This window comes from Stylophora pistillata, chromosome 2 (assembly GCF_964205215.1).
Source record: "Stylophora pistillata chromosome 2, jaStyPist1.2, whole genome shotgun sequence".
NCBI lineage: Eukaryota > Metazoa > Cnidaria > Anthozoa > Scleractinia > Pocilloporidae > Stylophora > Stylophora pistillata.
Window position 1 is genome coordinate 32,634,554 of NC_142520.1, and position 27,261 is coordinate 32,661,814.

General features: G+C 40.4%; 5 protein-coding genes across 6 annotated transcripts in view; 2 read left to right on the forward strand and 3 right to left on the reverse strand.

Annotated features, from left to right (window-relative positions):
• LOC148738388 (uncharacterized) overlaps positions 1-8,876 on the forward strand; it is an 88,773-nt gene extending 79,897 nt beyond the window's left edge. Inside the window, exon 3 of the mRNA XM_088750922.1 lies at positions 7,542-8,876. Coding sequence (XP_088607048.1) covers positions 7,542-7,855 — 314 coding nt within the window. The 3' untranslated portion in view covers positions 7,856-8,876. The remainder of the gene's footprint in view (positions 1-7,541) is intronic.
• On the reverse strand, positions 56-3,846 carry LOC111321513 (uncharacterized). Its single transcript, XM_088747865.1, has 4 exons — positions 3,765-3,846; positions 679-3,678; positions 497-610; positions 56-389 (listed from the first exon to the last, which is right to left on the reverse strand). Exons 1-4 carry the CDS (start codon positions 3,844-3,846, stop codon positions 202-204), a joined length of 3,384 nt encoding a protein of 1,127 aa, XP_088603991.1. The 3' UTR covers positions 56-201.
• On the reverse strand, positions 4,054-7,009 carry LOC111339640 (uncharacterized). Its single transcript, XM_088747866.1, has 5 exons — positions 6,797-7,009; positions 5,930-6,127; positions 5,685-5,754; positions 5,452-5,537; positions 4,054-4,587 (listed from the first exon to the last, which is right to left on the reverse strand). The coding sequence occupies exons 1-5, from the start codon at positions 6,809-6,811 to the stop codon at positions 4,054-4,056; spliced, it is 903 nt and encodes a 300-aa protein (XP_088603992.1). The 5' UTR covers positions 6,812-7,009.
• A 5,691-nt stretch (positions 8,877-14,567) lies between the features above and the next one.
• On the forward strand, positions 14,568-16,517 carry LOC148738400 (uncharacterized). Its single transcript, XM_088749801.1, has 3 exons — positions 14,568-15,123; positions 15,308-15,556; positions 16,265-16,517. The coding sequence occupies exons 1-2, from the start codon at positions 14,903-14,905 to the stop codon at positions 15,534-15,536; spliced, it is 450 nt and encodes a 149-aa protein (XP_088605927.1). The 5' UTR covers positions 14,568-14,902; the 3' UTR covers positions 15,537-15,556; positions 16,265-16,517.
• Positions 16,518-16,709: 192 nt separating this feature from the next.
• LOC148738401 (uncharacterized) lies at positions 16,710-21,185 on the reverse strand. Of its 2 annotated transcripts, XM_088749799.1 has the most exons (13): positions 20,880-21,185; positions 20,656-20,760; positions 20,452-20,514; positions 20,060-20,143; positions 19,780-19,981; positions 19,464-19,659; positions 18,818-19,355; positions 18,397-18,610; positions 18,009-18,260; positions 17,586-17,757; positions 17,354-17,502; positions 17,041-17,238; positions 16,710-16,876 (listed from the first exon to the last, which is right to left on the reverse strand). In XM_088749799.1, exons 1-13 carry the CDS (start codon positions 21,183-21,185, stop codon positions 16,743-16,745), a joined length of 2,613 nt encoding a protein of 870 aa, XP_088605925.1. In that variant the 3' UTR covers positions 16,710-16,742. The 2 variants fall into 2 exon arrangements, with proteins under 2 accessions (XP_088605925.1, XP_088605926.1); XM_088749800.1 differs by lacking the exon at positions 20,060-20,143.
• Positions 21,186-27,261: the final 6,076 nt, after the last annotated feature.

Genomic DNA, 27,261 nt, shown 5'->3' on the forward strand with positions numbered 1-27,261 from the left:
ACACTTGATCTTATGCACCTGTCAATTGAAACCCCCACCCCCCCCACCCCGGGGAAGTATGGGGCATTAGCCTTGGAGTAGAAAAAAAGTGTGATAATGCCCCATATATAGGGGCCCTGTTTTCTTTCTAAACCCCAAGTAAAGTGAAAAAATTCCCCCACCCCTGGGACAAACCATGTTAAATAATGTCCCAACCAACCTTCAGACCCTGCTCTGAGTGCTGCATGCCCCACACAGCCACTCTCCCTCTGGCACGTTCTCCTTAGTTAGTCCCGCACAGGAAAAGTGAAACCATTTGATTTTGCAATTTTTCCCGTCGCACCCAATCATGTCCTCTGTCATATTTGGCTTTCCACAGATGCATAAGATGTCATGATCATCTGATGATTCTGCATTTTAAAATGAGACCAAAACTGTTAGTTGTATCCTCATTAAGTATTAACAGGAGACAGCTTTATATTAATTGATGAAGATTTTTTAGTCATATCAAACCTACCATCATAAGAAGAAAAGGCTGATGCATCTTCACAGATTTCTGATGACGAGTCTGAAGAGTCCATTTCCCTTTGTCTCTCACTACCTCTAGTTGTGGCCTGTGATTTTTCTGCAACTGCAACAATATATATGTTTAGTATCTCTCTTGTTTAACATCAAGGAACTTCAAATTGAACCTATTACCTTTTTTTGCTGCCCTCGTTTCGGCAGCCTTTTGGGCCCCTTGCCGTCTTCTTGATCGCACATCATCCAGGTGTTTTAGCCACATTGTAGTTTCATCTAGAGAAAGGCAGGTCTTTTTCGCAAGGTCCTCTGCACCTTCCAGAATCTGATTTAGATTGCAATTAGCCTTGACACCATCGTTGTATGCCTTTTGCAGCACAGTGCTTGGTGGATTAAGGTGAACCACCCCTTCCTCTTTTTGGACTTTCTCATATGCTTCCTCGGGTCCAAGAAAGTGTCCGTTGCATCTTCCTTTGCATTTGGTGCACTCTGACCCCCAGGGTTTTGACAAATCTTGTACGGGTAGGGGGAAGTATGTTGTAAGAGGGCCTCCTTTGTACCAGCTATAAGTTGTCCCTTTCCCTTCTTGACACCTTTTGTGTGGGCATTCTGGTTTATGGCACAAGCTTAGTGCGAGGAAGTACTTTGAGGGAAGCTGGGTATGTTTATGGTGTTTAAGGACTGTGGAAACACTCTCAAAGTGGTCATGGAGTTGTGGATTTTTTTTCTTCAAGTCTTCCTTTTCTTCTTTTTTTCCTGATAGGTACACAAGCAGCAAGTTTCTTCTATCTACCAGGGTTTTTGCAGCTTCGTCACATGCTCCCTTAAAAAGCTGTATCTTTGCTTCACCGCAGGGTGCCCCTTGGACTCTTGAAATATAAACATCACTTGCAAGGTCCAAGTTTTGTTTTAACTGTGTTTCATTAAAGCCTGTAGCTGTGTTAACTGCCCCTCCAAGTGTAGATGGGATAAACAAGTTAGAATGGGCAACAGCAAGACAGCCATTCATTAGTTCAACAGCATTCAGATATGACCCTCCTGAGTGTCTGGATGTTACACATGTAAAATAGTGATTTTCCATAAGATGTTTCTCTGCCCATAAAAAGGCAACTTCTTTATGTCCTGGTCCTTCGTCTCCAGCACCATCAACTCTTACACACCAGGCACTTTTAGGGGAACCATCCGGGAGTTGGAAAACAGAAGAGAGTTCTTCTTTGTCTTTGATCATTTGAAGATCAGCCATGTGTTGCGAAGGGGACTTTTCATATATAACAGGGGGCTTCACAATCCCAACATACCTCTTAGGAGTTGTTTCTGTTTCCATAAACAGATATGATGATGTTTGTAGCTGGGCTGGATAGCTATTAACAAAATCAGTTCGTGTAGTCAAATCTGGCTCATTGGCTAACTGCACTCCCTTGTGCTGTTTGTGAGTGTACGTTGTGTCCAACCGGAAACCTGCAGCATCATCCCTGTTAAGTACCACCTTATCAAGTCCATCCTTTAGCTGTAATTTATCTAGTCCTCGGTACACAGCATTATTCCAATGTCCATCTGGGTTCATCCGGACAGAAAAGCCTTTCCTTGATCTTCTGCATGTGATTTTGGCTACCCCTTTATACCTTTTTGCTGATATCCTGTGCTTGTTTTTTACAGTGCAGAGCTGTTCCACAGTTCCATAACTAATCTTTGTTTGATACTTTTCCTGCAAGTGTTTTTGTATTCTGTGAAAGGTGACTTTTGGGCCTTTTTTGATATTACCATCAAATGTTAGTACCCCGGTGCGCCTCCATGCATCTGCACCTACTTTATTGGATCTGACAAATTCTTCTATATCCTTTCCTATGTTCGGAAACTTGTTCACAATTTGTGAGACACGTTTGGGTACCTTGCGTTTCAGAAGCCGCCTCTCTGCTTTTAAACGTGCAAGCTGTCGTTTTTCTTTTCTCTTTATTTTCTGCCTTTGATTCTTAACTTGTTCATTCAGGTTATAAGTCACAACACTATCAGGATCAATAGTGTCTGAGTCACTCTCACTCACCCATGCATCATCTCCCATTGCTTTCTGTCTCTCATATTCAAGGTAGGCTTGTCTTGACATCTCCACACTCTCTTTCTCTTCAACTGTCAAATCCATATTCTCAAGATGGTCACTGAACTCAGTCAATGCATATACCAAAGTCTCTTCGGAGTAATTTCGCAGTAACATCCGTAGCTCTGCCACAAAGGCAAACCAATTGAGTGTGTTGTCTCTGAGCATTAGTAGAAGGTGATCCATTGAAGGCACAGGTGATACAAGTGTTCTATTCTTTTCTAAAGGGACATCAGGATCTGCAGCTGGTCTAGGTTGTTGAGACTTGTCCTGAGACTTGTTTGTAACAGCAAGATTAACATCTGCAGAAGCAGTTTGGAACTTCACAGGTCCCTTGTTCTTCTCATCTTCTGATATCCATTCACAGTCTGTTCCTTCTGAACTAGACAGTTGGTCCACTGCACTGTCATCATCTGAATATGTGAGTCCAAATCCTTCTGAGACAGCTTTATCTTGAACTTTTGCAAGGGTGTCAACTGCATCTCTTATTTCTTTAAACTCTTCTAAAGTAATATTAATTCTAGATTCTTGCTTATGGAAGTCACTGAAACCATACAAATTTCTTGCCTTGTTCTTTGATAGGTTTTGCCCTTTACAGCATGCGTACTTTATGAGAAGTCTATCAGATTCTGAACTTGCCAAAGTACACAAGTCTTTCAACACCTCCCTTGACATCCCAGACTGAAAACATGTCTTTCCTTGGAAACATTTCTCAGCCATATTAATAACCCTACAGATATCAACGCCTTGCAATGTTTCTAGAACATATAATCTCTGTGACCCGGGTCCATTTAAAGTCATTTGAACAATAGTCACAGGCATTTGTAACAATTTTCTAACAGCCTGTTCTGCTTTGTATTTAACTAACGGAAAGTAACGTTTATAAGAGGAGACCAGTTCAACAACACATTCACCAAGGATATGCTTGCCAAAGTCAATCAATGTTGCACACTCTTTGCATAATGAAGGCGAAGCATGCTTCCAGTGACAAAACAAAGGCCTGACAGTAATAAAGTCTTCTAAACTGAACACTTCAGGTATTGGTGAAACATAAATGCCCTCAGATATTTTAAAGTTTTTTATTCCTCCTGCTTAAAAATCCATATACACCTTCAGTTTTTCATTTTGGTTTGAGGTCTCAGGCCCTGACACAAAAAATGAACGGATGTGTCACCTTCTTGCATCTCATCAGCATTTCCTTCCACTTCCACCTGCTGCTTATTGGGACCTTTTCCATCTGAGGTATCATCTTCCATGGTTTCATGAACACTGTTGTCTCCTTCGTCTTGTAGAGGATATTCTGTGCAATCCTTGGAATGATCTTTAACACTGCTTTTCTCTGTGATACCTTCATTACTATTCTTATCACCTACTGATTGATTCGCCACACCATGAAAAAGCTTGGTTTGCTTCAAGTCTGGTTCCTGAGCCTGATTTGTACTCGTCTTCTTCTTCTTCTTTTGTTACTTCTTTGACTTAACATCAAGTTTTTGGAGCTGAGTGGTTTCTGCTTGTAGCTTCCTCTTCCTCTCCCTTATAGAAGCTATTTCTTTACATTTCTCAGCAGCATGCTCATATTGTTGAGTGGCTGAGTACTTTTCTCTAGATCTTTCTAAAAATCTCATCTGGGAATCCAATCCTTGAAGGTCTTCTTCTATTTCAGCAAGCCTTTTACTTCGCATTTCCTGGGACCACTTTGGCTTCTTAGGTTCTGATCCTGAATCTGGGTTGGCAACTTTACCAAACGCCTTTGAGCGGGAATTTTTCTTTTTATACTGATACCCATCATCATGGACCTGCTCACGTGCTTGTTCAATCAGTCTTCCTCGATCATTGATTAAAGTTGGATCATCAAGGCAAAGCTTTTGGGAGGCTTGATTCATTGCACTTTGATATGTTGACAGGGTACCACCCTTGAAGATAACACTCTCAGTTTTAATCTTTTCTGGATCCAATTTGACATTGATCATGCTGTTATTCTCCACATTCTGTTCATTCTGAAATTTCAATTAATGGGGCCCTGTCACGATAATTACTCAAATATTCAAGAGTGCAAAAACACATTTATAGCAACGAAAACCTACAAGAAATGGTCTATTTTTAATAAAATAACAGTGCCAGTGCAATGAAGCTAAAAAAATAATTAATATCTTTATGTTAACAGCAGAATTAAATTCAAGCTCTAACCTTGAAAAGTTCAGGCGGGACTTTTCGAATTCAAGTTTTGCCATTTTCACATGAAAAAAAGTAGCTTAATATGAATAACACTTTCACATTACATCAATATGTGACTTGACATGCTTAATTCAATACAGTAAACACCCGCATATAAGAACACATGATTTTGGAGGTCAGGCTGATCAGGTTCTTATTTATCGGGAGTTTAGTGAAAAATCAGCCTGAAGGTGTTCTTAAATTGTTCTTAAATTTTGTTGTTGAAATCGAGGTGTATTAAGAATAGCACAGTACTGTAAGTCTCCCTTCAAGTATAAACTACGTAGATTATTTTGAAGGGAAAAAAGCTAAAAGAAAATGCAAAGCAGCATCACAGCTGATGAGCTGTGGTTGTCTGGCAGCAGGCCTCTGTGTGATCAGAATTTTTTACTGTCTTATCCACTTTATAAGAACATTTTATATTTCCAGGCTGATTTTGTTCTTATAAAAATGGTGCTTTATTTGCAAAATTTCAGCCTGATGTTCTTAATTCATGTGTTCTTATATGCGGGTGTTTACTGTAGTGGCTCTTGCTCGTAGGGATTGTTTTCTTTTTCAAGCTAAGGATTATTCATCATCATGGGTCTGACAATACTATAAAATGACCCAAGACATTTAATTTGATCATAATTACTAATATCACAAACCTTGGCTTTTGGGCCAACTTGGATTTTCCCATTGTTGATTAGAAGAGTAGCCTGCACCTGTGCCTCTTGTCTTAAGGGATTACCTGCTGAAAAGAACATAGGCAAAACATGTAAGCAAAATACTGGTTTGTTCTTGCTGTCTCTCTGTCTATTTATTTCATTATCACAGTAGCAACTTGTTTAATTAATATATCTTCAAATTAGCTTGAGAGTATAAATAAATTACTACTGACCTGTTGTTGATATAGTACATGTGCTGCTTGGTGTTGCTGTTGCTGGGGTGTCTGGAACCTCTTTATTTGGCTTTTGATAAAGAAAATATCTAGTTTAATCTTTTTAGACAAAAGAAGATTTTTCTTACACATACTAAATTACTCAGGCGTTTTAATAAATTCGAGTGCTAAATTAAAAAGCCAATTAAGTATAAGAACAAAGCAAAAAATAATTTCTTAAAAGAAAAAGATGAAAAACAACTCACCTTCAATATAACCTTTACTCTTGCTTTGTTTTCAAACTTTCCTTCTGGAAAATCAATGTACTCCTGCCAATCCTGGTCAAACTTTTGTAGAAAAATCTCTTCTTTGATATTAAAAGCAGTTTTAATAACATTGATTACTTCATGGTGCTCTCCAGAGCTGGTCAGCACTTTTTTGGAGACTCCAAACTCTACGAGAATCTGTTCATACAAAAGAAAAGACATTGTTGAAAGATAAGGTGGGATATAACGGAATATCAATTGAAACTGACTGAAAGCTTCTCAATTGCAAGCTAATAGTTTTGAGTTTTCGTCAGCGAGTTTCTAGGCACATGTTCAGTGTGACATTGAAACTTTAATAAAAAATAACTCGAAATCATCATCTCCACAAACACTGTGACCTTTGTTTTACAGAGTGGGATAAAAAATACTGCAGTGGAAAACCGATGGAATTGAATTCTTTTTTGTAATTTACTATTTGCTTGAGTTCATTGCGCGGGGGTCGAGAATCAGCAATTCAAACTCAAAGAAAAGTTAAAAGAGCTTTTATATTAAGCAAAGAAATTAAAAAAGTAAAATGATTGGAAAGGCTATTTGGCCGTGTGTGTCCTCGCTAGTCGAATATCAAGACCCAAAGCTCAATAAAACAATAACAATTCAACTGATAATGAGTTGGAATATTATTAAAACATGAAATCGGCGCTCGACTTCGAACAAGCAAATATCATTGAAATATCCACTGAAAATCGATGCAAAAAACATACCATCCATCTTTAGAATATTTACTTCATCTTTATCGATTTCAAAACTATAATAAATAACTCTTGAGCTCTCAGTTTAATTAGAAAAAAATATAAATCAACACAATACCTTAATGTCGTCCATCTTGAATCCGCCTAAAGCACATGGGTGCGACTCACTCGCCTCAGTCCTCGCTCGTCCACGAATGTCTAAACCTTACTAATCCCCCACCCCACGGGCAAAACTGATGCAACAAAAAACAACAAATCCCCCACCCCCTCGGACACAAAAAAGTGCCAAAACCCGTAGTTACCCCCATCAATGCCCCATACTTCCCCGGGGTGGGGGGGTGGGGGTTTCAATTGACAGGTGCATTAGCCAAAAGGCCGAGAAGCGATACCCACCAATACCCTCATTGAAGGGGGTGGTAGAGTGATCCTTCCCACAGTATGTGGTGGATAGTAGCAGGTCGCCCCTAGAAGCCCTTGTGAGTCCCACAGATGGACCCAGTGGCTGATTGGTTCGGTTGGTGATCTTGTGAGTGTAACTTCAAGATGCCAGCCATATACAACTAAGTACCAAGAGGGTGCTCTTTAGGATATCTACCAAACTTCATATATCTCTAGAACCCACCACAGGATATATTGCCTGAAATGTACGCTTCTCAAGGTGTGTGTGGGATCTAGGTGATGACGTTAGGGTTAGGGTGTAGGTAATGTGTTGGGCTAGACTACCGAATTTAGGGTTAGGGTAACGATTTTGGGGTTAGGGTAATGGTGTTGTGGTTAGGGGTTAGAGTAACGAAAGTAGGACTAGTACAGATAAAACCTAACCGATAACCAGCCAAATTTACGCTCTTTTCTCATGTCTACAGCTATACCACTGGGAAAGCACTGGTTCTCGTCCACCGAAGAGGGCCTAAGTTTGTGTTGGGTGATGTGGTCATTTGATATGTTGGTCACATTCTTAGTAATTTTCGTCCAGAAGAGTTTAAGAGCGGGACAGTGTAGGAGGAGGTGGTCTAGCATTTTGGTATCATGGCACTTGGGGCAGTGTATGGAGGGTGGATGCCGATGTGCTATAGGGAAAGGGCGTGTGGGAGGACTCGGTGAACTATTGTCCAGGTGGTATCGCGGAATTTGTTGGGAAGCATTGGGCTGTGGAGTGATTTCCAAAAAGCAGAGGTAAATCTTAGGGTGGGGTTGAGAGTTCTTAGCCAATATTGTAGGCCAGGGATTGTTGGCCGGTCTGTGGCCGTAAGGAGTTTTTAGAAGCCCTTGGTGGAGATTTGAGTGAGGGGTATAGTGAAAGCAGTTAGCATGACCTAGGTGGGGTGTTGGCGCAATAGTAGATGTTACAGGGTGTAGCCATTCACGGGGGATGGCTGAGATTATAGTGTTGAATTCTCGGGCAATCTGGCTCCAGGGGGAGTCCGAGAAAAGTTTGCAGACTGCCCCGGCATGCAGAAAACCGGGGATGACTTTGTAGCATATGTCAGGCAATTGTGGTTCCGCTTTTTATACAATAGGCGAGGAAGAATGTATGTTCTGCACATTGCAATCGGAGGTTGAGGTAAATTGGCTGGGCTAGAATAGTCGGGAGGTTGAGTGTTACCTCGGTTGTGATATGGGGGGAGAGTTTGAGCCAAGCTAGGAGTAGTTTGCAGTGGAATGGGGGGATAGAGCGATCGATGTGTTGGGCTGAGTTTAGTGTTAAGGCTGAGGTTGTGTGACAACCAGACATTGACGGTAACGGTAATTTTTTTAAGGCGGGATTGAAGGTTGAGATTATTGTAGTCTACATTGCCAAAGTAGAGTCTAAGGATTTTGTCTGGGATGTAGTCATTGTACCACTCAAAGGTGAGCAGTTGGTCAATGCGGTTTTTGAGGGCTCCAGCCCAGAGTCCCTTACATTTTGATTGATTAACGCGAGCGGCAGAGACTTGTTCATATAGTTTCAAGGTCGCAAAAGCCTTTTGAATCGATTCTTCGTCAGTTAGAAGATGGGAATACAATACAATACAATACTATACAATACTTTATTCAAGAGAAAGGAAAATAAAAAATTGTAAAAGTATCTCTCGAAAGGGGATATTCTAGAGGTTAACCCTATATAAAAGATTCCCCGAATAAAAAGATCAAAACATTATATACAGATAATTAAAAACTGTTTACCATCATCTCAATCAATATTCATGTAACTCTCTAGTCTGTTACGAAATAAAGTCAATGATCCTGCGTGTACAATATCTTTATGCAAATTATTCCACATATTAACGATCCGTACAAAAAAAGAAAATTTGTAGCAATTTACGATAGCTATTTTTACATAGAGCTTATAATCGTGATTGGCTCTAGTTCGATTACATTTAGTAAGTCCGAAAAATGAAGACTATCTATTTCCAGAACTATCTTGTAGCACTGGATCAGAGATAAAAACTCTCTTCGTTTCTCCAAAGTTTGCCAATTCAGTAGGCGGCAGCGGTCTTCATAGCTCATTTCTCCGCGTTTTTGCTTTAATGCCAACCGAGATGCCCTTCTTTGGACTTTTTCCAAGGATTCGATATCCTTTTTTTGGTAGGGGCTCCAGACGGGGACAGCATATTCGAGTATAGGTCTTACTAACGACTTAAAGAGGCAGGAAAACGCATAGCGATTATCGTTTCCAAGTGATCGCCTAATTATACCCAACACTTTGTTCGCCTTGTTTACTATGTAGGAAACGTGTTTACCCCAAGATAGATCGTAGTTTATTGTGACCCCTAGGTCCTTGGCGCTGTCGACAGATTTTAGTTGCGTACCAAGGGAATAACTAGGCTTGGATCTGTCTCTACTGTGCGTTACACGCATAACTTCACATTTTTCAGGATTAAAGCGCAACTGCCACTTGTTAGCCCAATCGCTTAATTTGTTCAAGTCCAGCTGTAAGGCTGGTATATCCTTATCAGGCTCCATGATCTTGCAATAGATTTTAGTATCATCAGCGTAGATTTTCACGGTTGATGCAATGTTTGCCGAAATATCATTTATATAAATAATGAATAGGATTGGGCCGAGTACTGTTCCTTGAGGCACACCTGAAATCACGGGTGACCAGTCTGAACAATTGCCCCTTAACACTACACGCTGCCTTCTATTCGTCAAAAAATTTTTAATCCACAGTAGTAGAGAGCCGTCTATCCCATACCGTTGTAGTTTCAGCAGCAAGCGCTCGTGTGGCACGCTGTCGAAAGCCTTGGAGAGATCTAAGAAGATGATATCCGTTTGTTGCGAGCAATTCCTAGCCTTTACCCAGTCATTGTAACATGTAAGTAATTGTGCCAACGTCGATTTACCCCTTAGATACGCAAATTGGTCTGGATTAAAAAGGTTGAGGTCTGACCAAAAGTCGACCACACGGGACTTTACCACAGCTTCTGCAATCTTGCAAACAATACAAGTCAGTGAAATTTGGCGGTAGTTCTCCATGAGATTTTTGCTCCCTTTCTTATGGACTGGAGTGATGTGGGCCGACTTCCATATACTTGGTAGTTGACCTTGAGAGAAGGATGTATTCAAAAATAAAGCCAGTGGAGATGACAACACTTGAGCAAATTCTCTTAGGATGCGAGGTGATATGTAGTCGGGCCCGGGGGACTTGTAAATATTCAAATTTCTTAGCAATTTCTCAACTTCCGTGGCAGAACAAAAGATGTTACATAATTTCTCATCTGTAATATATTCAAGGTCGGGAAAGTTTTCGTGATCCTCAACAGTAAACACCGATGAGAAATAAGAATTCATACAATTGGCAATGCTCAGGTCGTCGTTAAGATACGAATCGTTCACCTTTAAGGACATTCACCTTTAAGGGAAGTGTCATCCACGTATTGGGAGATTTTTGTTTCTTCGTTTGAGCCTGGTGTCAAAAGGCCATGAATATTTTTATTGGGTCGGATGTGCGTGGCCATTATTTCAGCTGTGATGATGTATAATGGGGCGGACAATGGACATCCTTGTCTCAGGTCCTGTTGTAGCGTTATGAATGCGCTTAGCCAGCCATTGGTTCTAGCACTGCTCATAATGTTGTTGTAGAGGGTTTTTATCCAGTGGATGAGGTGTGGCCCGAAACCGAATTTAGCGAGGGATTCAAATAGGAAAGAGTGGGAGACGCAATAGAATGTTTTAGTTGATCGTTCGAGATAAAGGTGAGTGGAGTGTTTATTTCATTTGCATATGGTAGCGCGTCACGAATGAGGCTGGCATTATCATTGATTTTGCGTGATGGATGGATACGGTTTGGGTCGGGTGAATAATGTTGAGAAGTACAGAAGTTAAACGATTAGCGAGGGCTTTGGCTACGATTTTATAATCCATGTTAAGGAGGGAAATTGGTCTTCCTTGTGAGAGCCTGGTCCGGTCACCTTTTTTGAAAATCAGGCTTATGACGGCCCTACGTTGCGAGAATTTGCCATGAGTGTAGGCATAATTATGAATTGCGGTAATTCCGGCGCTAAGAGGTGCCAAAACTGTAAATAGAAATTAGTTGTTAAGCCATCAAGGCCAGGTGATTCATTGAGTTCCATTGTTTTGATTGCTTTTGTAATTCCGGCCATGGTAATTAGACGTTCACATTTGTTTCGGTCTTCTCGATTTAGGGTAGGAGTATTGATATCGAAAATTTTTTTTGGAGCGTTTAGGTCAATGGGTTGTGTGGTGTAGAGGTTTTTACAAAAACTTCGCACCTTGGCAAAAACATCGGCGGGCTCTGTGACGGTTTCCAGATTGTCTTTCGTTAGGCTTTTGATGGATTGCTTGTTTGGTTTTCTCTAAATTATAGAAGTACTGAGAGCTATTCTGATCGGGTTCGGTGAAGAGAGGGCTTGATACGGATTTTTAAGCCCTTTGATTTCTGCTTCCTCAAATAGTTGAAGTGCATTTTTTGCCGTTAAAAATTTTTCTATGTGATGTGGCTCACCGGAAGTGGCTTTTGCTTTCCAATAAGTTAATTTTTGTTCAAGTGTTAAATGTTGCGCGTTTGAGATTTTCCTGAGTTCAGAGGCATGGGAAATGGTGATTTTTCTGAAATTGAATTTTGCTTTTTTTTCACCAAGTGGGTAGGTGATCGAATTCGGATTTTTTAGTGAGCCAGGTCTGCCAAAAAGCAATGAGATCATCATTGAAGGCAGTATGCCAAAAGGGTATTGTTAAAGTGCCAATAGCCTTTTCCCCGAGGGGTGCGAGAAAGGTCAAATTGTAGGGTAATCATATCGTGATCAGAGTGCGAATAGGGTGGTATTTTGCTGGTAACGATGAGGTGGGAGATAGATTGGGGGTGTAGAATTTGTTGATAGGGGTAAGTATCGGTGAATTATCGGAGGTATTTTTGCCAACCCACATGAAGGTGTAGGAGTGGGGATGGTGTTGACGCCAGATATAGATTAAGTTATTTTTGATGAGGAAAGGATTAAGTTTTGTGGCTGCGGTTTGGCTCGCGAGTGGATTTCTGCCTCCCTTGTAAGTTTCATGTTGGTAAAGAAGTTGAAATCACTGCCAAGGGTGTTGGGATAAGTATCCGAGAGAAAGGGTTCAAGATTTTGGAAAAATATTGCTCTTTCTGTGTCGGTGCGAGGGGCGTAAATGTTGAGTAAGTGGAAAGTGTGTTTGTCGAGAGTAATTGTGGCTGTTGTAATTCGTCCTTGGGTGTCATTTAGTTTGGTCTATTGTGATGTCAAGTTTGGGGTTGAATAGAATTGCAACATCTCAGGAGGTTGCATTGCCGTGTGAAAATTTAAATTTTCCATTCCGGTCTTGTTCAATAGTGGTTTGTAGGTCATGTGTCCAGTGAGTTTGTTGTAGAAAAATAATATCCAAGTGTTTTCATTGAAAATAGTTAAAAGCAGCCTTTCTGCAATTGGCCGAGCAGAGGCCGTGGGCATAAATATGGCTAATATGAATGTAGAAACTAATAAAAAAAAAGAGCAAACCTGGTTTAAATTGTTTCATGGTGAAAGTTATTCTTACTTAGAGTGTTCCTGATTCGTTCCATCATGTGTGGACTTATTGTTTGCGCTCTTGGTGGCTCTGGTGGTATTGACATTTGGTTTGGGTTTAGCTCGGCGACGTCTGGGTAAAACAGTGTCATCTTCGGATGAGGCGATAAATTTATGTTTGCCGCCTAGTTTGGGAGGGTCTTTATGGTTTTCGATTGGGGTTTCATCCATGCAAGGGTCATTGTTATGCTCTTGTAGGGTATGTTCAGCATCCTGAAATCCTCATCTAGGTCTTCGGCGTAAGTTGCTTTGGTTTGGGGGCGCTTGTCACGTAAGTCTTGGTCCATTTCTGCGGCTTGACGGAGGAGTTCTGTTTTCATCTGCCGGTCTTCCTCGGGAATTTCGCGTTCCGTCACTTCAGGTGGATTTGGGTTTCCATTGGGGCAGTGGGGCTTAACATGTCCCGTTTCATTACACCGAAAGCAAATAACCATAGGGCATTCGTTACGCTGGTTACCTTATTCATGGCAAAGGTTACAGATCGGTTTCTGGTTGCCCCTTGAAATGGGGCATAATGACGCAATTGTCAGTATTGTCAATGACCAAATCCAATTCCATTTGTAACGAGAGAAATGAGATACAAATTTAATTAGCACCACATTAGCTGTAACGCGAAACCCTAATTAGGTTCACGCGATGTTGACCCGGCCTCCTTACTTAGGTGGGGTCACTAAAAAATTTATAAAAAATTTGCGTTTTAATAGTTTTTAATAAAACTTGGTACTCATATAGTTTAGACATTGGTCTATGTTTGTGTGAAGTTTCATTATTATCTATAAAATATTTATTAAGATGTTGGAGTGAAAAGTTGACAAATGAGGCCGGGTCAACTTTTCCGGGGATTGAAGGAAAAATTAATTTTTTTTTCTAAAAATAGCATCAGACCTAGTCCCCCGTCACTCCCCGTCAAGCGATATTAGTACCATTTTATTCCCCTTTTATTCCCCAGGGATTTGGAGAGTGCATTCTAACGTTTCCACCGAAAATTGATTACACATGCACCCATGCATCTATTACCCAAAAACGAGTCCGCGTCAACATTTTCAAAAAAGTGTTGACCTGGACTCATCCTACCCCTCCTCTTTAAAAAATTCATAAAAAACTCAGGATTTAATATCTGAACTTGTGCTTAGGCATAGATAGAGCACTAGTATAGAACAATGTTTGTGCAAGGTTTGACATGATTCCATTGAAAGCAAATAGCAAATATTGCACTTAGGTAAGGGTTAACGAGGCTGGGTCAACATCAAGGGGTAATCGCCCTAAAAATAATCCAGGCATGCCCAAATTTGGTATGTGCATAGTATAGGTCACTCCCTGTCAAGCAATATTGGTTTCGCTTGATTCCCTCTAATTTGATAATTTCAGAGCTAAGCTGAGACCTAGTATAGGTATGACCCCTACACCAGACTTTCACTCATAACTCAACCTTGAAACTAGGGCTAGATCGCAAAACTGCTAAAACCTTTATTCTTTGGTCTTTTGGGCTGAAACTTTCACAGGATGTTTAAGGCGTTGTTTGTATTATGTGGACCAAGTATGACGTCATCACGTCAAATAGTGTTGATTTTATGCGCCTTTTTCGTCAAATTTGCATATTTTGAGAAAAGCTAGGGTTAGGGTTAGAAGGTTTTTCACGTTTTGTTGAGCACTATTTCATTAAATGTAGACAACTTATATATCGTTGGAAAGGTCGCCTCACGAACTACAACTTGAGGTATTTAAAAGTACGCAAATCATTAATGCGCATGCGCTGGAGATTAAAAAAGCTGAAAAAATGGGGTATTTTGACCCTTTTTTGCAGGGCTTGAAAAAGCATCAAAATCTTACGGAATTGACACGAAATGATATTGACATGATAGTCCTTAGACTTAAAGTGCCCCTGAGACGAAAATTGAACATTTTATTTTGGGCTTTTTTGTTTACAGAATGTTCAATTGAGTCAAGTTAAAACGTTTTATGCCATTAAAAACGCGAAACAAACCTTCGATTACCAATATTTACCGCTTCAAAGTCGTCAAAATTTCGTCCGCCATTGTTGAAAACATGTTCCGGAAGCGAAATGCATAAATTGTCATCATGACGTCAAACGCTCAACAAACCACGCATCACTTGTCGCATCGCTCTCCTACAACTCTCTTTGTGCGCTGCCCAGAGAAGTACGTCTATTGCGTTTTTAAGGACTGTTTAGTTGTAGTTCGTAAATGGAATCTTTCTCTGATGAGGAATTGTCCCGGCAACGATCTGAAGCTTCCGAGGATAGTTTTGCGTCGGCAAACGATGAATTTTTGCCATACGACCAAAGCATCGAGCCGATTGCCACCGAAGAAGAAGCGGCCGAGTACGCGGAGCTAGTAGCGCAGGAAGAAGAGGAGGAAGAAACTCTGTGGAGTAGATTTTCTGGCGAAGATGCCGTCGTGAATTGGTTTGTTACTCTCCTTTTAACATCTGCTCATTTCATGGTTGCGTTACTGAACTACCGCATCTCTACATGTAGCTTTTAGTGACGCGAGTATTGTTGACTTACTCAGTGAGTAACTTCTCTTTGAAGTGGATGTTTCATAAAGTGTGACCAAAATTTGTGGATTGAAAAATATTTTCGTTACCAGGTGCCAATGTTCCAACTGTTCACTAGAATTTGTGGTTAAACACGAAGAATGCAGATGCTGCAAAGAGGTCAATCGGTGCGTTGAAAAAATGGAGGAGCTAGAGATGGACAATTGTATTTTATTGCATCCCGGTTTCGCAGATGTTTGCCTGAACAAATGGGTGCTTCAAATTGCCGGAATTGGTCTGAAAACGAGGGAGAACAAATCATACACCGCTATGAATGCTTGAGAAGACAGAGCAGAAAACGAGTAAGTTCACGCGATAGAATTTATGATTTCCATCTATAATGTACGGTGGCCCATATCTGCAAACACAACAAACAATTCTTGCAACACAACACAATATTTTTGAAACACAAGTCAATTTTGTGAAACACAACACAAAATTATCGAAACACAACACAAAATTATCGAAACAGAACACAAAATTAGCGAAACACAACACAAAATTAGCCAAACACAACACAAAATTAGCCAAACAACACAAAATTAGCCAAACACAACACAAAGTTGATTTCGATAATTTTGTGTTGTGTTTCGATAATTTTGTGTTGTGTTTCGCTACTTTTGTGTTGTGTTTCGCTAATTTTGTGTTGTGTTTCGATAATTTTGTGTTGTGTTTCGATAATTTTATGTTGTGTTTCACAAAATTGACTTGTGTTTCAAAAATATTGTGTTGTGTTTGCAGATATGGGCCACCGTAATAATGCCCAAACAAGAAGTTCAGATGTTATAAGATAATTGAAACTCCTTTTGAAAAGTCACATAAAAATAAGCCCATTTGTTTCAACATCTACCTCATTTCTTTTCACCTGGTGGTAGATTTGTAATTTCTGATGAGTATTTTATTTTTAAGATTCCTCACTATACTCCTTGTAGACTACGAAAATGTTGCATTTTCAATAATCTTTCTGCCAATTCTTCAGATTAATCAGTTGAAATATTTTCTTCCTGCAGATTCCTCCGTGCTGTGGCATACCGACAGTTTGTCAGACTGGTGTGGGAATATGTTGGGGCATCAAACCGTCTGCCTCTGCCCTGTTGTGTTTACAATAGGATAAGAAAGACATTTCCTATGGCTGAGAAATCAGAATACAAGGGATACGAGGAAGATGTATAATTTGATAGTTATAGTTGTGAAATAATTTTTTATGCTTTGACATTCTGGAAATTAAATAATATTCTTCCTCTATCAGAGAGAAGCAGCTCGGATGTTTGTCAGGTTAATTTTTTTCACAATACAAGTTGCTCATAATAAAGAGCAGTACACTCCCGAACATTATGTCCAGAAAAGTTTTCACAGAACGTTTCTGCCTGAACTGACAAAACGACCCTTTCTTTTGTCAAATTTGGTGTTTCTTGTCAATGTTCCGCTAAAAAGTAACACATGGAGTGAGCAAGGTGCAATTTTTTTCTCCAATTTTAATCTATAACTCTATGGGCCATTTTGGCTGCTACACTGTCCCTTAGTATGTCCCCTCCTTGGCTTTCCACAAGTCCTACACATTGGTGTTCTTCTCTGTCTTCTAACAGCTGTTGAATTTTGCTGCATTGCTTGAAGCTCAGCATCTGTTAAGGGAGGGTAGATAACAGACTTAGGGGATGTAAATCAATAAGTCAGAACCAGAAGTGGAGAAATACAATTTTTTTGGGGGGAAATATTGACTATTAGAATCAGAAAAAACCAGTACAAAAAAACCTTTGTAATAATTATTATCCTATTACATTCATACCAGAACATGTAGGAGGACATAGAGCAGTTTCCTTCACTTTTCGGCTACTGTATTTGGCTTTAGCAGCTTCCTTTTCCTCCTTCTGGAGCATCATGGAATGCAATGCTGCTGGCTCCTGTTCTGCAAGTTGGTCCTTTATGTTCTTCAAAGTCTCCCTTGATGTGGTTGTCAATATGTTGTACATTTCAGAGACATATTCTGAAAGAAGATTGAACAGTGGACTGTGTTATTATACTAAAATAAACAGTGGTACGAGTTGAAGTGCCAACTCTATTGGATTTATGGTCAAATTCATTGAGGCGTGATAACTCACCATAATTTGGATCAACTCTGACTTCTCTGACTGTTGCCTCACCCTGCTTGAACTTAGGGTATGTGACTTTAAGCCTAGATTTTCCATGTTCGTCAACCTTGGTTTCTCTTTTTAGGTTATAGTTGAAGTGGATTGCTGCAAGAACAGTCCTGTAAAAATAATCGTATTGGTAACACTATTTGCAGCATTTTCTTTCAACTGCACAAGTTTATATCCACTAAGTGGTACTTACCGGCACAACATCCCTGAATAGGAGTAAGACAGCATTTTTGGGGCAAACTGGTTTACCACAGAGTGGTAACCCTCCAAACAGCTAGTTTGGGCAACAGGAGAGGCCTGCTTGATCCCTTTCAACAATGAATTTTGGGTGAGAGCCTCTACCAACTTTTCGTAAGCAACAGAACCTGAGAAAAAGGAGGTAAAGGCATGGCAACTCTGACATTCTTTCAGTTACCTTTGCTATTTGTCTGTAAGGACTTACTTTGCATCCTGCCAAACCTCAGTGAAAGATTATCACAACACTGCTCTCTTAAAATAACAATTTAAACTTGCATTATTAACAATAAGTATGTCAAAATGCAATGCTCATTTAATGCAATGCAATGCTCATTTAATGCGGTGAACAGTAACAATAACAGTAACAGATTTCAAATACCTTTTGTCAACCAAACTTTTTGTGTGTTTATTACACCATGGGCACATTTGTTAAATAACTGGTTTGGTAGATCCTTGTGATGGTTGATGATGTGATAGAGAAAGGTTTTGAACTTGGCAAGTATGACTTCTCCCAGCTTTGGTTCTGTTGAGGTAACTGACCAATAAAAGTGCCTCACACATGCCTGTTTCCACCTTGCAATTACTTCACAGCCTTTCTCCTTACTGATCTTTGTCAAAATCTTTTGAATCTCTTGCAGAGAAAACCAAAGGATGAAAAACAGGACATTTAGACTCGTCAGTAGCATCATTTAGCAACATTCGACCAAAGGCATGATGCATATCAGTGCCAAGGAAAATTATATACACAAACATGAAAGCAAGCTTACTTTTGCCAATGTGCCATAGGTCGAAGAAGTGGTCAATGAGAGGCTTTCCTAATTCCTGGCATTTCTTGGGGTAATCCTGCCTCATCCACTTTGCAATAGACTGGTGGCGGTCAGAAATGAAGGACTTAATTATCATTCCAGTTGCAAGCAAGAAAGCAAAGGCTTTTTGATGTGCAAAAAACTCCATGTTAGAACTGCTGCCTGCTTCATTGGCCTGCAAAACCATTAATTTGGGATCATTGTAAAAAATATAAGACAGAATCATGCTATTGGAGCAAACTCACTAATGAGACTATACTGCAAAGAGGTGAAGAATACACAGATTGCTCTGTTAGACACCTTATATTTTAGCTTGTGTTGTTGAGCACCACAATTTGTAGTTATTTAACTGCATAGTTACTCAAGTTTTGTTGAAATTTACCTGGACAAGCACAATGTGAATAATGAGGCCGACAGTGCAGCAGAATATGGTGTAGGTTCCATATTTTGCTGAGTGGCCCATGCTGTCATGCCTGCCATCACCAGCTAGCACAACTTCTTTCCCATTCAGTGAAGTTATGACTTTCTCCTGATAGGAATGCCAAAATTTCATAATTGTGGGGAACAGGAGGTGCCGTTGATGGTAATAATAGGTGGCCTCACTGTAGCATAGCAGTCCCATGTGTTTGAAAACAAGTAAAACTTTGCCCACTGATGCTCCAGCACAGATGATAGCAAAGCTAAGAAGTATGTTTCCTGCTGGAAATTTTCCAATCAGGAAGGGTTGGCTGTTCCAGGAAAAGGTACCACTGCAACTTCTACACTTGGAAGTAAATGACAACATTGTTCCCGTCTGGCTAACATTAAGCTCTGGCTCAGGAGCAAAGCACAAATGACAATGCTGAAATAACAGGAGAAGTTTAGAGAGAAAGACTATTCCCTTGGGTTCCTCTTGACAGCTTTTGCCCTCACACTTCAGCCTGGAAATGACAAAAAAATAAAATTAAACCCAAATTGTTTACCTGCTCAGTGATTGGTAACATGTTGTAGGTTTAGGTTTTGTACTTAAGCAATGTTGAATACCTTACCTAGGTTTCTTAGAATCGTCAGCATCATCATCTCCTGCTTTATTATAAATGTCATCTATTTCTTCAGGTGCCCATGTGGGATCATTATCCTCCCACTTTTCAGTAGCTTCCTCTTCGATGAGCGCAAAATTCATTTTGCAATCCAGTTCAGACTCATTTCCATCTGTGTCACCACTTAATAGTGAAGTATCGGCACCTACACACATATTAGTAATAAACTGACTATGAACAGAGAGTTCCACAAATGAAGCATAAAAATAGGTTACAGTTATGTGAAACAAGAACTATGAAGTGGTAAATATGTACTACAGCCTACCACTATTATTGTGAAATTTTTCTTTCATTGGTGAGTTATTAATGTCTTGAAGTGTTTTCACCCATTCTGTTTGGTTACTTGTCATCTTCTCCTTATAATCATTCAATTTTGATTCTGCACTTCTCAGTTGCCTGAGAAGTTTCCTCTTTTCCTTTCTTAAATCCTCACATTTCATGCAGGTTTGTACCATTCCATCAGTAGTCTGAAATACAAGACATTGATACTAAAGTCTTGAATGAAACATTCACTTATATTTACTGGAATTCAACATCTCACTTGCCTCTTGAAACAAAGATCCTCTAAGTTCCTCAGAAAAAGATGGTATTGGAGTATCTGTACGTGGGTCAGACTCTAGGTTTATGCTCTGTTATAAAAGTTAAGTTAAGTTATTTCAAATAGTTTAACTTCAGAATGCAAAGAAATTGGCGAAATATGTTGTACGATTCTTAAGTGTAGGATATATATATATATATATATATATATTAGGTTTCTTGAGTAATCACCGTTTATTGCTACAGAAATGTTTCGTATTGTACTGGACCACTCTCATCAGGCAATTTAACGAGTGAATTGTTGGAAATCACAGTTCTGTGCGCTCTACGAATTACATTCTACTACAAAAGAATATATATATATAGATGTGAGAATTTTATATTTGCCATAAATGTGTACCTGGCTTTCTACAGGGACTTCAGAAAATTCAGTTGACGTGGTTTGGGTTGGATCATCGTCAACCTAAAAGTTCATCGGAACAATGCAAGAAAAGAAGAAAGAAGTGAATAAAATGTGGCTCGATATTACCATCACTTGGGCGAAAATTTGGATCGGTGTAAGATAATTACTAATTACAATTTTTTCGATTATTTAGTACAATACCTGACTTAGGTCCACAACGAGTGCAGCCGATTCGTTGCGTATTTCTACATCCTCTTGCGAAGCAAGAGACGATGCGTTGTCAGATCTATTAATGTCTCTAAGCACCTAAAAGAAAATAAAGCATTTCCATGAAATGGTAAGGAATATTTTTGGAGGTCAATGAACTTCAAACCACATATAAAAGGTCAGCACGCATGTAAAGGTGACAAGAGACACGGACTTACATTTCGTCTTGATCGAGCTGAGAGCGGCTTTTCTAATCCCTTTTTTCGCACATTAGGCACCGAACCCGGCAGAATTCTTCGCCTAGAGCCGTCCAAGTGCATGGATCTCTCAAAACAGTCTTCTGAGAAGTGTTCAGAACATATTACAAATCTACCTGTGGGATTGAAATTTGCCCGGCGGGTTCGCACAAATCGCATCCATTTTTCCCGTTCTGATCTATTCACAGGGCTCTGATGGAGAGAAATTCCACTAGCATGGTCTGCACAATTACTACAGCCTTGAACTACGCATCGGTGCCCCGTCATTTTTTGGATGTTGTAGTAAGAATGGAAAAGATCACTGTGTTATGTTTGTTTCACAACTAGCCATGTGAGATTTTCGAGTTGAGCGTTTGACGTCACTTCCTCTGAATACTGCGATCAACTTCCGGGACATGGTCAAATAATGGCGGACGCGAAATCTCGCATTTAACGGCCTAAAAAAAGACACTTCTGGTCCTCGGACTAGTTTGAAATTTAACAGGGTAGGTAAGGAGAATATACTGAATGCGAAAATGTAAAAAGCTGAAGTACGAAAATTTTGATCTCAGGGGCACTTTAACAACAGTTTGTTGTTATTGGCTTAGATATTACTCTATCTACAAATTTTTTACGAATTTTCTGCTAACACGAGTGTCATATGTACGCTATGCGGACCTATCACTTTTATCTTAAAAAATTTATAAAAAATCAATCTTTTTCCTTTTTTCGTCAAACTAGCAGCGATGTAATCACAATATCTTGTTCTTTTAAATGAAATTAAAAAAAGAAAGAAATGATTTTTTCAACCCTTTTCGTCTTCTCTTAGATGATATAAATCTTATGCGTTTTAAAGAATTCTCTTGATACTTACACATACAATAGAGCTATTGCTGCACTAACTGTCTGCCAAGTTTGAAGGCTGGGAGAATCAGAGTTCTTTAGTTACAGTAGATTGAATGACTGCCTGTCCATTTTACAATTACGCCATTTTCGCCTTACTCATAGTGTTTTCAAAATTTATAAAAAAATTAAACATTAAAAAGACAATTTTTTCAGCATTAAATAGACCTCAGAATGAAGTTTAGTTTCATGTGAAATTCTATAAAAAACTTTATAATTAAGTTTTCGCTTTGATTGACAGAAGTCAACCTGAAATGACAGATGTCAATCAACATCACTTTCCTAATTTAGGAACATCACAAGGAAGGCAGGATTGTAGTGTCATACGTGTCAGTTTTAAGTTAGTTAACAATAGGGTTGTTGAGTGACAGATTAACCCTAACCCTGTCCATCTCAAAATTATGATATTTTCGCCTAACTAATAGGCCTTTGAAAATTTATAAAAAAATTGATAATAACTGTCTTGACCAGATTATACAAGCTAAGGAGTAGCATAGCCATTTGCCTTGAGATTTTAAATCTTCAATTCACTAGTCAATCTTTGAAAAGCTAAGGAGTAGCATGGCCATTTGGATCAAAATTCTCAATGTCCAATTCACTAGTCAATCTTTTGAAAAACTAAGGAATGGCATGGCCATTTTGAACAAAAAGTTTCCATTTCCTTCAAACTCCTCAATTATCCCAATACACTAAACAATAATACACTATCAGAGCTTTCAATGACAATTCCGTTGCTCAAGTGTTTTTCACAGGCTTGGGATGCAAGACCAAAGCCCAACCCTCCTCCTTTCTCATCCGGGCTTGGGACCGGCAATGGCGGAGTTAAAAACGCAACGGGACAAAGGACGCAACGTAAAAAAAAGACACAACGTTTCAACTCTATAAAACTCAATGTGGCCGGTGTGATGTTATGTACCTGTTGTGTCAGACTGAGTGATTATTCGTGAGGCACTCCCGGGGGCTGGCTACCCCAGCTCGTGTTTGATCCCCAACGAGTCACTCAGAATGACAACAGTTATCACACAGTTTTTTTTTTTTTTTTTTTTTTAATATTTTTTTTGAGCTTTTCTGTTTTTATTTTTTTTCGATGTGGAAGGCACTCATTACTTTTACTTCTTGAATAGGCTAATCACTTTTCTTGAATAGGCTCATAGGCTCATCACTTTACTTTCTCGAATAGGTTCATCACTTATTCTTTTTGAATAGCTTCATCACTTTTCTTTCTTGAATAGGTTCATCACTTTTTGTTTTTGTATAGGTTCATCACTTTTTTTTTCTAGCGAGCACCTCCTGGAATACCTCCTGCACCTCTGGTGTCAAGGTTGGGAAACCAGGTCTGGGCCTGCGGTTCACCAGAAATTGGATAAACATCTGTAATGAGTTTATGTAACTTTTTAATGTGCCGCCTGCAAGTTTGGCTAGACTGGGCATCCATCCTCTTGAGCTATGATATCTATATCATCGCCAGCTGGGTCTAGGTTTTGTAGTAAGCTCTTTACTTGGCAGGCAAAAGAACACCACCAGCCATTCGTGCCTTGGTGTGTTAGGGTTGGCTTCTGTAAAGTACTCCTCTTCATTCTCGTGGCCTCCCTCTTTGGCTGGCGCAGGTGCCACAGATGGTTTTGTGGCGCGTGAGGGTGTAGGAGGGACTACACCAGATGCCTCGCTCGGGCTCCCCTGCCCTCTCCTTTTCGATGGAGGTCTCTCAGTGGACTCAGTAAATGAGTCCAATACAACCAATGGCCTCTTCGCTGGGGAGGCAGAGGGGGGAGAGCGTGGAGAGCGTGGAGATGGCCTCCAGCTTTCAATTTCCTTGTCTTATCCCTGGTAATGTGTTGCCATATTGAGATAGTTTTTATATCTCTGACCTTTGAATAGGCTCATCACTTTTCCTTCTTGAATAGGTTCATCATTTCTTTTTCTAGAATAAGTTCATCACTTTTTCTTTTTGAATAGGTTCATCACTTTTCTTTCTTGAATAGGCTCATCACTTTTCTTTCTTGAATAGGTTCATCACTTTTCTTTCTAGAATAGGTTCATCACTTTTTCTCTTTGAATAGATTCTGCACTTTATCTCGTATACTGTCGAAAGGGTTTCTCCTCCAAATCATATCTAGCCGTATATCTGAGCCAAAAATGGACCTTATTTCTGTATTTCGTGGAACACGATCAAAGTGTGCAAAGGAGTTCTCGATTAAGGTACTCTCCCCCTCTGTGCCTGGCCTGCTTTTTGACTAGTGATGCTATGGTGTGTTCTATTATCTGCTTTGAAGCCTTGGTAGCCAGCTGGTTTAGGTCCTCTCTTAGGTACCCGACGAGTCTTTTGCCACTAACAGTCTCAGCTTTGCAACAAACACCTCAATCCACTGTACTATTTCACGATTGCATGGAATCGGGGGCAGGGCCCTCTACCTCTCTTTTATAGCTGGTCACAAGGATGACCTTTGATGTTTCTTCCTCGTCCCAGCGAGCAGCCCTCCACTGGCCAAGGGCGACTATCTCCAAAGCGTCGAGGCGCGTACCACAATTTCTCGTTATTGCCATTATAATGAAGTTCCAGGCTGCCGCATATTGTGACACTGTGAATTGAGAGGTGTCAGTGCACCTCTCTCCCACAAGCAGGGCCTTCCTTCCCTCTTGCGCTTGCGCCGACGCCATGATCTCATTCACCTCGGGTGTTGTTAGCATAAATCATAAGTCATAAATCACTTTTTTTCTGGAATAGGCTCATCACTTTTCTTTCTTGAATAGGTTCATCTCTTCTCTTTCTTGAATAGGTTAATCACCTTTTCTTTTTGAATAGATTCCTTACTTTATTTCGTATACGGTCTGTGTAGACAAAGCTCGTCACTTAACCAGTTAGGGTCTTCTGAATCATCTGTTACGTCCCCCTCCACATTCGCCACTGTGATTAACCCTTCCGCGGTGCTCCTCTCTATCTGTTGTGCTCGTCGGGACATGTCTACACTCTTGCAGACGTCTTGTATTATTTCACATAATACCGCAACAACGACCCGCGCTCTCAGACCTTCTGGGAGTGGATATTTTTTTTCCGCAATAGACTCATATAGGAATTGTGCATGGGACACCATTTTGGTGGCCACGCCGTGAACGTATCTGAGGTTGCAGTAATCCACTACAGCTAGGAAGTTTTAAAAGTGAATCAGATCTGTTTTAAGTGCTTTGCCATGATCTAATGGGGCCAATGTTTCTGGTGCCTGGAATTCTAACCTCTGAGTTGCAGTAATCCACTCCAGCTAGGAAGTTTTAAAAGTGAATCAGATCTGTTTTAAGTGCTTTGCCATGATCTAATGGGGCCAATGTTTCTGGTGCCCTGAATTCTAACCTCTGAGTTGCAGTAATCCACTCCAGCTAGGAAGTTTTAAAAGTGAATCAGATCTGTTTTAAGTGCTTTGCCATGATCTAATGGGGCCAATGTTTCTGGTGCCTGGAATTCTAACCCCTTGTGGATGTTTAGTCTTTGTTGTGCCTGCTTGTCATCTAGTGTCTAGTGAGGCCTCCCGCAACTATTTAGTCCGTTTCTCCAGTGTTTTTTTTACGGGCCTCGGCCAGCAAGACCAAAGCCCAACCCTTAGGGATGTCTAGTCTTCTTTGTGCCTGCTTGTCATCTAGTATGTAGTGAGGCCTCCCGCAAAAGTTTGTTCAGTTTTTCAAGTGTTTTTTACGGGCCTTGGCCAGCAAGACCAAAGCCCAACCCTTAGGGATGTTTAGTCTTCTTTGTGCTTGCTTGTCATCTAGTATCTAGTAAGGCCTCCTGCAACAGTTTATTCAGTTTTTCAAGTGTTTTTTACGGGCCTTGGCCAGCAAGACCAAAGCCCAACCCTTAGCGATGTTTAGTCTTCTTTGTGCCTGCTTGGCATCTAGTATCTAGTGAGTCCTACCGCAACAGTTTATTAAGTTTTTCAAGTGTTTTTTACGGGCCTTGGCCAGCAAGACCAAAGCCCAACCCTTAGGGATGGTTAGTCTTCTTTGTGCCTGCTTGGCATCTAGTATCTAGTGAGGCCTACCGCAACAGTTTATTAAGTTTTTCAAGTGTTTTTTACGGGCCTTGGCCAGCAAGACCAAGGCCCAACCCTTATGGATTTCTAGTCTTTTTTTGTGCCTGCTTGTCATCTAGTGTCTAGCTAGGCCTACCGCAACAGTTTATTCAGTTTTTCAAGTGTTTTTTACGGGCCTTGGCCAGCAAGATCAAAGCCCAACCCTCCTCCTTTATCATCCGGGCTTGGGACCGGCAATGGCGGAGTTAAAAACGCAACGGGACAAAGGACGCAACGTAAAAAAAAAAACACGAGGTTCCAAGTCTAAAAGAGTCAACGGGGCCCGTGTGATCTCATGTACCTGTTGTGTGAGACTGAGTGATGATTCGTGGGGCACTCACCAGGGGCTGGCTACCCCAGCTCGTGTTTGATCCCTAACAAGTCACTCAGAATCACACAACAGTTATCACCGTTTTTTTTTTTATATATATTTTTTTTGGGCTTTTCTGGTTTTTATTTTTTTTTTATCTGGAAGGCACTCATGACTTTTTCTTCTTGAGTAGGTTAATCACTTTTCTTTCTTTAATAGGTTCATCGCTTTTCTTTCTTGAATAGGTTCATCACTTTTTCTTTTTGAATAGATTCCTCACTTTATTTCGTATATGGTCGAAAGGGTTTCTCCTCCAAATCATATCTATGCGTATATCCTAGGCAAAAAGGGACCTTCTGTATTTCGTGGAACACGATCAAAGTGTGCAAAGGCATTCTCTATTAAGGTAGTCTCCTCCTCTGACCATGTCTGTCTTCTGGTAGCCGACGAGTAGGCTGATGCAGCTGAAGAAGTCCCCTTGGGGTTTTCTTCTATAAATCTCGCCATTCTGTCCTGAGGGTCCTCCTCTGGGAGACTGGGGAGAGTGGCAGGCTGCTGGGCACGGACCAGCTACCGCACCCGGTCCACCACCTGCTTCACCTTCCTATCAGATGTTACTAGGGGAGATAACATCTCATCATTCTTCATCAGAGCTACTGCTCATTTCTTAAGGGGAAATGACCTATCCCTTATATGGTCTGCAAAGACCTCTGAAACGGCAGCGAGCTCCTCTGAAGTCAGAGACTGTAGCATCTTCACAGAGGGGGCGCTCACAGTGTGGCTTTCCTCTAGTGCGGCCCTGGCCTCCTCTTTGACTGGTGATGTTTTGGTGTTTTCTATAGTCTGCTTTCAAGCCTTGGCAGCCAGCTGGGTTAGGTCCTCTCTGAGGTACCTAGAGTTGGACAAGCAATGAAGAGAAAGCACAAAGTGTTAATGATGCGTCGCATGCTTGCGAGACAAAAATGTTGCAAAATCTGCTCTTAAATGGATGTATTATGTTAATTACCATGTGTGTGCCGTTTGCTCGCTATGGCACATGAGGCGACGGAGGAGATCTTCATTGATTGAAAGGCCTGCTCGCTTTTTGGCATTC

Excerpts from the sequence above, each read along its gene's own strand:
- LOC111321513 (XM_088747865.1), bottom strand. The coding sequence starts at position 3,846 with ATGGAAGATGATACCTCAGATGGAAAAGGTCCCAATAAGCAGCAGGTG. Across the intron at positions 3,679-3,764 it reads TGCTGATGAGATGCAAGAAG|GAGGAATAAAAAACTTTAAA; the intron begins GTGACACATCCG and ends ATTTTTAAGCAG. Across the intron at positions 390-496 it reads AGCCTTTTCTTCTTATGATG|AATCATCAGATGATCATGAC; the intron begins GTAGGTTTGATA and ends TTTAAAATGCAG.
- LOC111339640 (XM_088747866.1), bottom strand. Across the intron at positions 5,755-5,929 it reads GAGTAAAGGTTATATTGAAG|CCAAATAAAGAGGTTCCAGA; the intron begins GTGAGTTGTTTT and ends CTTTATCAAAAG. Across the intron at positions 4,588-5,451 it reads AAGTTGGCCCAAAAGCCAAG|AATGAACAGAATGTGGAGAA; the intron begins GTTTGTGATATT and ends TTGAAATTTCAG.
- LOC148738400 (XM_088749801.1), top strand. The coding sequence starts at position 14,903 with ATGGAATCTTTCTCTGATGAGGAATTGTCCCGGCAACGATCTGAAGCT. Across the intron at positions 15,124-15,307 it reads GAAGATGCCGTCGTGAATTG|GTGCCAATGTTCCAACTGTT; the intron begins GTTTGTTACTCT and ends TTTCGTTACCAG.
- LOC148738401 (XM_088749799.1), bottom strand. The coding sequence starts at position 21,185 with ATGACGGGGCACCGATGCGTAGTTCAAGGCTGTAGTAATTGTGCAGAC. Across the intron at positions 20,515-20,655 it reads TCGTTGTGGACCTAAGTCAG|GTTGACGATGATCCAACCCA; the intron begins GTATTGTACTAA and ends ATGAACTTTTAG. Across the intron at positions 17,758-18,008 it reads AAAAGTTTGGTTGACAAAAG|GTTCTGTTGCTTACGAAAAG; the intron begins GTATTTGAAATC and ends CCTTTTTCTCAG.